At 42.7% G+C, this 13092-nt stretch overlaps 1 protein-coding gene across 5 annotated transcripts in view; it reads left to right on the plus strand.

Moving 5' to 3' along the window:
• CHN1 (chimerin 1) overlaps positions 1-12770 on the plus strand; it is a 91757-nt gene extending 78987 nt beyond the window's left edge. For all 5 annotated transcript variants that reach the window (XM_064719000.1, XM_064719001.1, XM_064719002.1 and 2 more), the window contains 5 exons: positions 7441-7614; positions 8325-8402; positions 9530-9667; positions 10659-10764; positions 11845-12770. In XM_064719000.1, the coding sequence (XP_064575070.1) occupies positions 7441-7614; positions 8325-8402; positions 9530-9667; positions 10659-10764; positions 11845-12016 (668 nt within the window). In that variant the 3' untranslated portion in view covers positions 12017-12770. The remainder of the gene's footprint in view (positions 1-7440; positions 7615-8324; positions 8403-9529; positions 9668-10658; positions 10765-11844) is intronic.
• Positions 12771-13092: the final 322 nt, after the last annotated feature.

Genomic DNA, 13092 nt, shown 5'->3' on the forward strand with positions numbered 1-13092 from the left:
TCAGCCAGAACTAAACATTTATAAGAGTACACATGCCATAGCAACCAGCAAGGATGCCTTAGCAAATCCAGCTGGAGTCAGGCTTTGTTTCAGTCCAGCATGGCTGAATGTGTGTCTGCCAAAACACAGACTTGAGTGTGGTCAGGATCCTGTCAGGTGCAGTCCTGTATTATCAGTTCCTGGAAGGTGGATTCTCCCTAACTTATCCTTGTTCGGCTTTTATGGTAGATGAAGAAGGAGGATTGTCTCTTTTCCTGCCTTAAAGATGAGAGGTAAATGTAGGCACCACATGGGACACCTCATGAATGGTTGTTGGTTGAAATGAGATGTTGCGTGTTACCTGGACTGCAAAGGTTTGGGGGTTAATACAAAATACCAAACATGAGAGGAACTTCATGGTCTTCCAAACTTAGAACTTGGGGTGATGTCTGGGATTTGGATCCTGTAGGAAATTAATTGGTGGTTGCAGTATGTAAGTAGAAATTATTGAAGCAGTATTTGAAATTATAATGCCATCACTTTGTGTACACACTGAAGGTCAGTAGAAGTTAATGAAGACATAAGATTTTACCCCAGAACAAAATCCAATGAATGAACTTAGAAAAATGTATTCTTAGTTGCATTCCTCCTCTGTAAAGCTCTCCTGTGTTCACAGGGCTCATCCCAGTGCCCAGACTGCAGAGAAACTGTAACAATACTCAAAGAAAATCTGCAGATGTGCACCAGCAGGTTCTCTTTATGAAGATACAAACATGTAACTCACAGTAGCATTATCAGAGTAGTGTGATCTCAGAGACAAGCATTTCTGTTGACTGGATGCTGTTCTGTGCTGCCCAAGTGGAATGGCAGACTGGCAGATCAGTGGATTTGTCAAGCTGCACCTGTCTCCAGCCAATCAGAGCTCTCCCAAGTCCTTTCCCTGCACGCTTTTGCTTGTTGTTCCTCATCAATAAGCACTTTAAGCAGATTTTTTTTAACAGGCTGGTTACAAAGCATTAATTAGCTTATCTTAAAGATAACTTTTTTTATTTATCTGTTTCCCTGGATGTTTTTGGTGGTATTTTGGGTTGCTCCTAGTAACACCAGGCAGCACCACCCCCTGAGGCTGTACACAAAGCACCATTGCTGCAGCCTTCATGGGTTTGCTCCAGACTATCTCAACCTGCTACACATGTAGCATTTCCTATCTTCTGCTTTCCTTGGAGCAGGTAACTTCTCTCTGAAGAGCTGATAGAAATTAATTTGCAGCTGAACTATCAGTGTGCAGATAATCAGCTCCCACTGACAGACCCCAAGCAATACTGCTGCCAGCCCTAACCACAGTAAGATCTGGGAGTTCATTTTCAAAAAGCTAAAGTACAGTCTCAAAGCAGAATTGTTTTGTGAATTACTGCTTAAGTGTTTAATTTCCCCATTTCATCCATGTCCTTCTCCAGCAGTTGAAAGATGTGCAGCTGCCCCATTTCCTTTGCTATTTGTTTTGCCTTGCTATGAATCCTTTGTGTTGGACAGCCCTGTGTTGCTCCATTGGTGTGTAAGGATGGAGGGGAGCACAAAGGAGCCTGCCCATCCTCAGGCACTGATTGTGCAGGCAGAGTGCTCATGCTTCCTGTGCCTGGAAAAACAGCTGATGCTCTTGTGACTGAAGTCAGCAAAGGGAAGGGGAAGGCGTTCTCATCACATTGCCCACTCTCAAGGTATTTTGCATGGCTCAGCCATGAAAAGCTTCCCCGGTGCCCACGCTTGTGCCTTACAAACACACCCAAGCTCCTTCTGAGATGAGCACCGGATTCTGCTGGTTGGGGAATGCAGGCACAGACAGCCCAGTAGAGACCCAAAGAGCAAAGGCAGGGCTGTGGGAAGGGGCTGGACAGCAGCCCCTGACCATCAGCAGGTGGTGATGCTGTTGGAGATGTGTGCTGCCTGACAAGCTGTTCACCAGCTCGGGATCTGATGGTGTTCCTGTGAGGAATGAGCTCTGGAATTTTGAAATGCTAATCAGACAGCTCAGCCTTGCTTCAGAGCCGTTCCCAAGGGGAAGCTATTCTGCAGCTATATATTCTTGAAGCTGTAAGTCCTAAAAGCAGCTTTATCTCCAAGCCCACACAGAGCTGGAAGCCTTGAAGAAGGCAGTGGCCCAGGCAGGGAGCTGTCGAGGAGTAGGCAGGTGTCGTGGCAGGAAGCCTGGGGACTTCCTGAACAAAGTGATTCTAATCTTGCAAAACTTCTATAAAATGAAACCATTGTCACTGAGTGTTTTGGAGGCACAAATATAAGTATTCTTTTGATTTGAGAGAAGGGAATATTGGCTGGTTTGATGGGCTTTTTTTCTTTTTGTTTCATCAGCCCTGATTTTTCGGTAGCATTAGGTAATTATGTTGCCAAGTAACTAGCTGCCCTCTTGAAACTCCTGTCTTAAAATAATGTACCCTGTAGTGCATGGTACAGTGATGTGGATGAAAGGAGATTTTAGGGAGCATACTCATATGTATGGAAGCAATTTTTGCCATGGGGCTGCTTAGTGAAGTGGCTTAAGGCTCGGGTGGGACCAGGGTTGCTTCCAGATGTGCACTGCAGATGAACACATAGCACATGCTCGAGGCACTGTGGCAGCTCCAGTGTGGCCACCCAGGCTGCAGCCATGCAGCTGAGGAGGAGGAGGAGGGAGAGGGCAGACCTTCCCAGCACCCTGCTGGATTGTGCTTGGAAGCACAGAGTGCAGCACGTGGGCCACTGGGGCTGCTGCCTTCCCTCGCCTGTTGGAACACGCTGCATCCACGAAACAGAAAACGCTGCTCCCTCTGCTACAGAAAAAGTGATACATTTTTAAAGAAAAGCTATGAGCTCATGAGTGATGTATGAGAGCAAATGGCTTTCTAACCTTTTCACCCTTGCAAGAAGGAGCAATGCCAGTACTTTGTGCTTGTGTGGAGCCCTGTGTCAGCTCAGGTGTGAGGATGTTGCCCTGTCTGGTAGGTGCTGCAATGGACCAGCCCAAGGGAGCACTCGGTGCCAGCACTGCAGCTCCGTGCTGCCCACCCTCCTACACTTAGCACAAATCTCAGAAGAATCTTTCAAGACTTCTTGCAGATAGTGTATATCTACCCTTTAGCTCTTAAAGCTGCTCTTCAGAGCAATAGAAGGCATCAATTTTGGGGGGATAATTTGGAGATATAATTAGAGTGATGTATGTAGCACATGGTGTCGTTCTGATGGAGCATGATCAGCAGCCATGTTAGCCAGTAAATCATCAGCCAAAGGAAATCTAAAACTGACTGAATTCAAATCAACAGTATAACAAAACATGACAGCTGAGTATATTTGAGTCTCTGCAAATACTTATATTATGTGCTCATGGGGCAGTAGTAACATACATCTATCTGTTGGTTCTGCTCATGCATTTAATATGAACATGTTATTTGTTCTCTTAGCCCTGTGGACTAACATCAGTATTAGCTGTTTCTATAACATTACCAGACCTTTTCTAGGCATCATAGGAAACTATTGTCAGGCTGGTTTTAAATTTACTACTTCTCATAGAAGTAATGTCACAGCCCATCTGAACTCCTAGATCAATATGCTGTTAAAGCCAGGGCAGCTTATCACCGACTTTCAGACCTGTCATCTGAAATTACTGTCTGTGCACCCTCCTTAAATTTCCAAACTTCCTATAAACTCTTGAATTTATGACTGCATTGGTTTTGGTCCATGTGGTATATTTGAAAGGTGGCCACAGTTTGATAGCACTGTAAAAGGAACAGTAAGAGTGACTTACAATTCTACTTCTGAGAAATCATCTCTATAAGGTGAACCTGATTAACTGAAGTCAGCAGAAGTTTTACTATTGATCTGCAAGAGCTCATGACTGCATCTTTTACATCTGTCCTGTATTATTCTAGGATTTATCAGCAGATACAATGCTTTAGGGGGATTTCTCTGAAGCTCCTCACCAGCCAGCAGGTTCTGTAAGAAATGGGTAAGGCTCCTGGTTACTTTAGATCCAGAGTAAAGCTGCTATTCTGGATTTATTTTGACATAATGAAAAGTAAATAGGCCCTCAGTTTGAAGTTAAATTAATCCTCTTGGTCTTAATGAACCCAGCCAAATTACAAAGCTCATGTGCAAACAAGGCCAGCAGTCCTAAGACTACCCCACGGCAGCATGCAGGGAGATTTAGGACTTGGCTTTCCTCTTCCTTCCCACTTGGTTCTAAAATAATGACTTTTGGAGCTTTCAGAGCATCTGCAGTGAGAACAGAGGACTTTGTTTTATTTAACACTATTCAGTTTGCAGTACAACTCCTGTTGTTTAGGGCTGACAAGTAAGTTGAGTATGGTTAAGTACAGAACTGGGACGTGGCCAGTGCTCTGTGGAGAGGAGGACTGACCTCCTGCCATGGGGCTTTTGAGCTTGGTGGAGTTAGCAAGACATCATCCTTAGCTATCAGCTGAACCAGAGGTGAGTGAAGTGACTGAGACATGGATGTTTGCCTTCTATGAAGGATTGTCAGCTGGGGCTAGAGGCCCACTTGGTTCAGGAAGCACAGCACTGGTGAGTTTCAGGTTCTTCATTGGAAAAAAATTCCATCTTCTGATATAAATTCCCTGAAATAATCTTGAAATATTTACTGATATGAAATTGCTAAAATAAGATGTTTTTCTGTGCTTACACAAGAGGCAAGAAGCCTTAGTTATTACAAGGACACCACACAGCCCAATAATCCTGGACATAAGGCTCACATATTTTCTAAACATTAGGTATCTGAAATATTTCCAGGTTTTAAATGTTTCTCAGGAGTGTTGATAAGCCCTTAAGCAGTGGGTTGGTGCATAAAATCTAATCAAATGCAAAGGAAGAACAAATGAGAGAGGAGAAAAGTTGACTTCTGCATTTGTAATTATTATTCTAGGATTAATGAGGTCAGATTCAAAGCCTATCTGACTCTATGGGATTAGCAATAACACAATTACTGTCAGAAGCAAGGTCTTCGCAATGAAAACATCTCTGTAAATTGAGATTTTAATGAATTGAAACTTTCTTGTATATAAATATAATTAAGATGATCTCAGTCAAGGCAATAATTGGTTTAACTCAAGTGTAAGATACTTGGGAGTATGTATTTTTTCTTTTTCTTTTTTTTTTTTTTGGTGTATTTTATTCTTAATTATCCTTGGGTTCCCAGAAATGTGACTCTGAACTATACTGCTGTTTGTGTGAAGCAGCTAATTTGCACTCACAGAATCCTTAATGAGTCCTCATGAGTGAGGTGCTGCCATCCCAGTGTTGTAGACATCATTTTTGATAGATATTTCATACTTGTTGGGAGAGGTGCTTTTTGAGGCAATTTTAGGAATTGTATGTACAATAATTATATTTTCATTTGTAAATACTATTATTGCAATGTTAAGGTTTATTCCTAAATAAAGGAAGTCAAGATTTAAGATTTCTTATGTGGTCTCAATTTGCTTCCCTTGTGTGTGTGTTAAGATGTTGCCTCTAATTATTTGACTATTTTTTAATTTTACTCCTGATTTTTCTCTTTATTTTGAAAGCAGACTTCTTGATAGCACCTATTCAGTATTTTGTCCTGTTTTTAAAAGTGCTGGTGTTACTAATGACACAGCATTCAAACCTTACACCAAAGATTACTTATTTTACCTTTGCATTTCCACAAACATTTATTGATTTGGTTCTACAAGACCCAGAGGAGGCCAGAACAGCTTTTCCTTGCTGTGTTACAGCTGGGGCAGTGACTCACTAGAGGGCTCAGGTCACATGTTTCAGTGAATGTGGGTTCCCTATTTAAAGCACAGAGAGACCTGGTTTTTCAAAATTCAGGCAAAATGTGGCACAGGGCACAGATATTTAAAGGAAAGGCAAGTGGCTGCCTGGCAGGCTCAGAGTTTCTTTGTTCTGTGCCCTAAAACTAACAGGTAGGGAGATGCTGGGCGTGTGGTCACTTTGGTGGTCACTTTGGGGTCTTGGAGCCCTTGACAAATGTGGGATTTAGGTGCATGCTCAGGTGGCAGCAAGGCTAGGCTGTCCGTGTTCCCTCGTTGGCAGCGCTGGGGAGCCCAGGTGCCCAGAGCACTGTTCCCCCAGGGCAGGGCAGCAGTGGGGTCTGGGCTGTGCCCAGAGGGCCCGGGGGCACCGTGTGTGTGTGTGCAGGGGTTGGGTGGGAGGCTTTGCCCACGCTGGGTTCACAGCACAGAGCCACAGCCAGCAGGGAAATCAGCACCACAGCTCCCTGCCCGGCCATTTCCTGCTCCTCAGGGGGAACAGAGGTCACTCCTGCACAGAAAGACCTCCAGAGAATTCTAATCAGCCATTGCATCTGGATCAAGATCTGAGCAAGTTTTGATGGATTGAAGGTGACATGCCAAACTTTAATTGCAACCAGAGGATCCTAAGTGACAAATCCGGTTGTTTTACAGGCCTTTTAAGTAAACAAAGTGCTTGTAGCAGCAGGCTGCAGCTGACTGAGTGGAAATTAAACCTAGCCATGAATTCTGGGGTTTACTGTTCTGGAAAAAACTAAGTCACATAACTTGGAGCTTTAATGGAGGTACAAGTATTGGCAAAATCAGCAGGAACCAAACAGGAAGGGATTCTCAGTAGATAGATACCCAGTCCTGCAGTGAGAGAAGAAATACAGATTTTCATCAGGGCATTGATCCTTCAAGCTCCTCCATCCCTTGATGCTGTGGCAGTCAGGGCCCTGGGGCTGGCAGGGCAGCAGGGTGCAGGAGCAGAGCAGAGGTCCCTGTGTGTCCCAAGTGCCCATCGGGGCATGGCAGCCTCCCTCGCTGGGATGTGCTGCTGTTCTCTCTGGGCTCAGCTGTTTCCTGCAAGCACCTGGCTTGCATGGCAGAACAGCAGAGGTGGCACTGGGCAGAGGCACAGGGTCAGTGCTGGGCTCAGCTCCCCTCCAGGCAGGGCAGGGCTGCACACCTGTCCCTGAAGTGGCTCAGGTACTGGCACTGCCTTGCCAGCTCGCTGCAGAGGGATTGTAGCCTGTTTGTATCCCAGTCCCTACCTTCATCTCCCCTAGGAGATGTCTAAAGTGCCAGGTCCAGGGCTGCATGGAAGATGGAGGTGTTAGGAATTTCTTGGGAGAAAAGTCTTCATTGTGACAGCAGTGTGTGTAATAATGCTGGGGAACATAATTGACCCCTAGCTCCTGATTTGAAAAAACACATGGAAAGCTTGTCATTTTGTGTTAGACCTCCCAGAAACAGAATAAATGTCTTGGGTAGGAAATCCTTCTGACTTCAGGGCTGTCCCTTCTTCGGGTATTTGGTGCTTAAGGGCCCTGAAGAGAAGTAACTGCTGTGAGCTGAGGTCAGATCCTGCCGGAGCCATTTGTACTCCCCAGCACTGATCTCAGAATACATTTTCAGCAAACACCAGCCTAATCATGTTTTCATTTTTTTCCCTCAGATTGTGGTTTAAATGTGCACAAGCAATGTTCCAAGATGGTCCCAAATGACTGCAAGCCAGACCTGAAGCATGTCAAAAAAGTGTACAGCTGTGACCTTACCACGCTAGTAAAAGCACACTTCACCAAGAGACCAATGGTGGTGGATATGTGCATTAGGGAAATTGAATCTAGAGGTAAGGAATCCTTAATGGACTTTTGTTGCTTTACTGATAATCCATTTAGATTGATCTGGGTCATCTGGGTTTCTGCTGAATGTATGATTGCTCAAAACAGATTTGCACAAGACATTTTATGACTGCCAATTACCCTGCACAGCTAATATTATACTGTGCATTATTTCATGGTTCATACCATTTATAATTTTTATAGATTCTGCTAGAAATTGCTTAATGGGAAGTTACTGCTTTGTAGTTACATATCAGTGCCTATCTTTCCAAAAATATATTCATTTTAAAAATTAAATGAATGTGGCAAAACAAAGAGGGTTCATATTAATGTGTTCATTCTTGCTAGTCTCCCTAGCCCACACTGAGTATCCTTTTCTAGAATTAGGGTACTTGTCTTTATTCTGAAATAATGACTGATCATCAAGTATGTTAATCTGAGTTATTTGGAAATGAGCTGTAATTGGTTTAATACATTCCTTCAGCTCTGAAGTCATTTTTATAAATATAGTTTAGTGCTGATAGAACAAGGCATCTACTGCAATGGTCAGGGTTAAAAACCCACATAAGTTTTCGTTCTGGAAGAAAAACCTGATAAGGCTTTTAAAGCATGTCTGCTTTTTCTACCTTAAATTAAAAACTTGCCAAGAGAAGAACCAGGTTGAAGGTCACTGTAAAAATCAGGACTAATTCTAATCTTGTTAAAATGTTCATTGCAGGTCTTAATTCTGAGGGACTGTATCGAGTCTCAGGATTTAGTGATCTTATTGAAGATGTCAAAATGGCATTTGACAGAGGTACAGTCTTCCTGCATGCTGGAACTTGGTGCTGATGTATAAAATATAGACAGTTTTTCTGCAGAGCCTGTGTCTCACGCTCCAGTGCTCTGAAGGAGTCAGACAGGAGGGTGCTGGCAGGAGGGGAGACACCCCATCACAAAAGAATATCAGCTTCACCCTGGCCTTTATTACAAAAATCCACTTTTCTCCTTCCATCAGTATCTGTGCTCCAGTAACCATGTGTGTAGGAAGGACAAAGCTTTGTGAACTACTGCCCTAGTTTGCAAGTCAAACTGTGCTTGGAGGGGTGGGGGAGGGATAGAGGGTGAGTGCTGAAGTGCCTTAAGAGAGCTGTGCAACTTGAATCCATCTTTCTGGATGAAAGCTCCAAAATAATAAGATGAATGCAATAGTGCAAACAAAGTTTGAATTATTACAGACTAAAAGAAGGTCACTGAAAACAAACTCTTCTCTCTGAGAAAAGACAGTGGGAAAATTAAGGGGTTTCCAGCTGCAGTCCCTCTATCCCAGTAGAAATCAAGTCCAGAATCCGTGCTGGAAACTCTTTTTCCTGTTTGTCTGGAGGACTGGCCCGATTTGGAGCACATCTGCAGTGTTAGCAGGGTGGGGATGTGCTGCAGAGGCCAAGTTCTGGATGTGTGTCCTCTGCACTTTGGAGTAGGTAGTATGTTCCAGTTAAATGGTGAACACATGTTTTTCCTATAAAATAGGGGAGCTGTGGACAAAGCTGGTTTTCTGCCTTTTACTTTTTTCCCGGACTCCCTGATTTCTCATTCAGTGCTGATGAATGTGTTGTTTTGCAATGCAGTGTGTTCAGAAATAGCTAAATGTCCATACCTTCATACAAGACAGATACTGCAAGTTCACTCAGGCAGGTTCTAAAAAAACCCCAAACTGTATTTTTTAGTAATTATTTGAAACAAAGAAAAGATGTGTTATTTTATAAAATGCTTGAGGTTTTCACCCTGAAACCATGAATATCAGTTTTACGTACAACAGCCAAAATCTGTAATTGTTTCCTATTCAATAATGTTTGCTTAAGTGAGTTATTATTTTTCTTTTGAATGCTGCTCTACATCTGTTTACATTTCCAAGGCTTTAATATCAGTGCCTTCTCCACACAGATGGGGAAAAAGCTGATATTTCTGTGAATATGTATGAAGATATCAATATTATCACTGGTGCACTTAAACTGTACTTCAGGGATTTGCCAATTCCACTCATCACATATGATGCCTACCCAAAGTTCATAGAGTCTGCAAGTAAGTGTAACACATTTTTTGTCTACTTTTTATTCTTAGCCTTTTCTCCTTTTTGTGCAGGACTGTCCTATTTGTTTTGTAGCTGTCCCATCAGCTCTTACCCTGCATGCCCAATTTAGTAAGGATTGCAGGAGTAAACATGCAGTGCACATTACGGCCTGACCGTGATGCTATGTGGGCATGGTTACATTTTCCTTTGCCTTTGTCACCAGGAATGTTTCCTTTGCATCACACATTATGGATTACATCACTGGTGTGTCTTGCATGAGTCCTGGGTACTTGACAGTGATTATTTAAAGTCTGTTGGTTTTATGGTGCCAGAAAGAAGGTGATTTATGGAAATGTTTAGAAATAAGATGTCGTTTGTTTCTGGAGTTGTCCGTTTTGAGTGTTTTCTTAAGCTGATAACCACTCATTCTCCCAAAGCCACCTTTGGGGCTGGCCTTGCAGAAAGTGGGTCTACAAGCACAGCAGTAAGCCCAGCTGGACACTCTCTCCCAAACATCCTGGCTGCCTGAAGCATTTCTGTGATGTGTTCACACCAGCCCCACCTGGAAAGGTGTGAGGTAGCTGTGGGTACAAAACAAGGACTGCATGCTGGCCTTACAGCTCCTTTGGAGAAGGCTTTTTCCAAGTCATATGGAGACAGCCAAAGGCACTGATGGCAAAGTTCCCAGTACCTTCTGCTCTCCCAGAGTTGCACCTGTAGATTATTTGTGCAAAACCAGTCCAGTCAGCAAGATTGCCAGAGGATTTTTTTTAGTAGGCTGCAGGGAATCTTTCAATGGAGTGCAGTTTGCTTTGGGGAGTTTTCTTTGTCCAAAACCAGTCACATCCTTACGGTGCTCTGAGCCCCTCCTTGGACAGACAAATCCTCCATGAGTAACCCAGCAGAGCTGTGAGACCCTGTCTCCTGTGCAGGCCGGGTTGTTGCCTTTCTGTGTGTGAATTCTGGCTGTTTGTGTGGTGACATTGCACATCTGTATTTCAGAAACCACGGATCCAGATGAACAGCTGGAAATTCTGCACGAGGCGCTGAAGCTGCTGCCGCCTGCACACTGTGAAACATTACGGTATCTCATGGCACATCTGAAGAGGTGGGTGCAACAGCTGCAAAGAACTCTAAGCCACACTCGTTTTTAGCAAAAATCCGTGTTAGCACCTCCAGAAAAGTCTGGTCAAGGCCCACCAAATCCTGGAAAGGGCCTGTGGCAGGAGTGGTACTGTGCACAACAGCAAAACTCAGGCACAGGGGATTGTCCCTTGCAAAGCAAAACCAAGGTGGCATGTTAGGGTGTCCATTTTAGTTTCTCAGGTAACATGAACTTACTGTCAATATATAAGAATCATTCCCTTTCCATAGAAAAACTACTTTATTTTAAGATCTCTTCTGCCTTTTTTCATTATGTAGTTCCTCTACAAGTAGGACTGTGTTGACTCTGCTGAGTGCCTCAGGCAAAATTCAGCTACTGAGTTTCTGCCTGATTTGTCCCTTTATTTCAATGACATTTGTAATGGGTGTTTTAAAACAGACAAAGGCATGAGAGACATAGGAACAAAAATTCCACCTTACAGCTTGTGATGTGTGAAATTAATTTTTCTTCACCCTGTTCAAAATTAGCTGTTGCTGCTCTACCTAGCAAGTCGCTTTTGCACACCGTATTTCTGGTATAGGGGAATGATAAGGTAGAAAGGTGACAAAATTCCCTATTTTTAAACTTCTGTTTAATGCTTTGCTAAAAGGAGCTGAGCTGCTCAACAGGCCATTGCCTTGCTGCTGAATTCAGGTAATCAGACACAGCTCCTTTATTTGGAATACTTACAGACTGGAGACACAGCAACTCAGTAACATCAGTCTGACATGTTTTCAAATAAAAACTAAGGCAGAAAGGGAGAAACAGAAGAAAAATCTAGAGTTTGTAGTTCTTGTATACCAAAGGACTTGTTCATGCAGTGCAGGTGAGCATGGTCTGTGTGCTCTGAGGGGGACAGACACTGAGTCACCACAAACCCCCACAGCATTTGCTTTCACTCACTCCCGAGTGTTTCACCTGATGCTCCCATGTGCGACCTGCTGGGAAAGGCACACGTTTCTGTCCATTTTCCCTGATTTTCAAGCATACACAGTCATGGTCTGGCACAGAAGAAATGTGAGAATCACTGGGTTTTTTTTGCAGAGTAACGCTCCATGAAAAGGAGAACCTGATGAGTGCAGAAAACCTGGGCATAGTTTTTGGACCAACTCTTATGCGAGCGCCGGAGCTGGACGCGATGGCCGCGCTGAACGACATCCGCTATCAGAGACTTGTGGTGGAGATGCTTATAAAAAATGAAGACATTTTATTTTGAATATTTTGGGGGTTTTGTAATAAAAAAGGAAGCAACAGTGTTCTATGGATGAAGGAATATTTTAAAGTAATTTAATGGCTCTTGTCACTGAATTCCATATTTGCTAGAGCTTTCGATGTATTCAGGATAAAAATGAAGGAACTCTTTGTCGTTTCTGTAGTGCTATTCAGCTGATGTTGAAAAAGGTTAACACATACTTTCCAGTACTAGTAATCCTGGGTGTTTATCATGTTGAAATAAAAAACAAAATGCCTAAAGCTATTGCATGATTTGCTCCCTGTTCTCCCTGTTCTGGTGAGACTCATTCCATGAAGAAAACAACTGAACTGGTGCAGCATCTTTGTTCTGGATAGTTTGTGATTGTAATTCAGCATGTTTCTCCGTGTAAACCTGTTGTGAATTTGCTTTTTGTTCTATGTAATTGGTTTCTAATACTAAAAAGAAGGCAGACTTCTGTGAAATGGAGCCTCTGGCCATTTATTGACATTTCATATTCTTCTCTTCCTCTTCTGGGGCTGATTTCTTCCTGGGTTTCTTTCCATTTTTTCATCATATAGTAATTTGTTTTTAACAGAAACAAAATTGTACTTTAAATGTTACTTTAAGTAATTCTCCATGATGTTTATGGTGGTTGCAGTGAAATCTGCAATACTGAACAGTGTTCCTTTATTATTATTGCTATTTCAATTGTAATTTTGTATTTTTATCTGGCATGCATATATTAATTTATTAAATTTTGCTTTTAGAACTCTAACATCATGCTATTTATTTTTCCTTTCTGAACTTGTTTCAAAAATACTGATTGTTTCATTTCTCACATTGGCACTTTTATGCTGAACAACCTCTGACTTAAACGAGTTAGAGTTTCACCAATTTTGACAAGACTATTCTAAATATTTTGGGTCCTGACACATTGCTAAGGTTCTCACAAACTCCTGTCTACTCTGAAAACTCCTTTCTTCCTTGTCCAAGAAGGCTTCAGAACTCTTAAATAAACCAAGAAAAGTATTGTCAAGTCATCTACTACTTCATAAAATATATCTATTGTTATAATTGCCTCTATGTGAACTGGAATG

Source organism: Zonotrichia leucophrys, chromosome 7, assembly GCF_028769735.1.
Source record: "Zonotrichia leucophrys gambelii isolate GWCS_2022_RI chromosome 7, RI_Zleu_2.0, whole genome shotgun sequence".
Lineage (NCBI taxonomy): Eukaryota > Metazoa > Chordata > Aves > Passeriformes > Passerellidae > Zonotrichia > Zonotrichia leucophrys.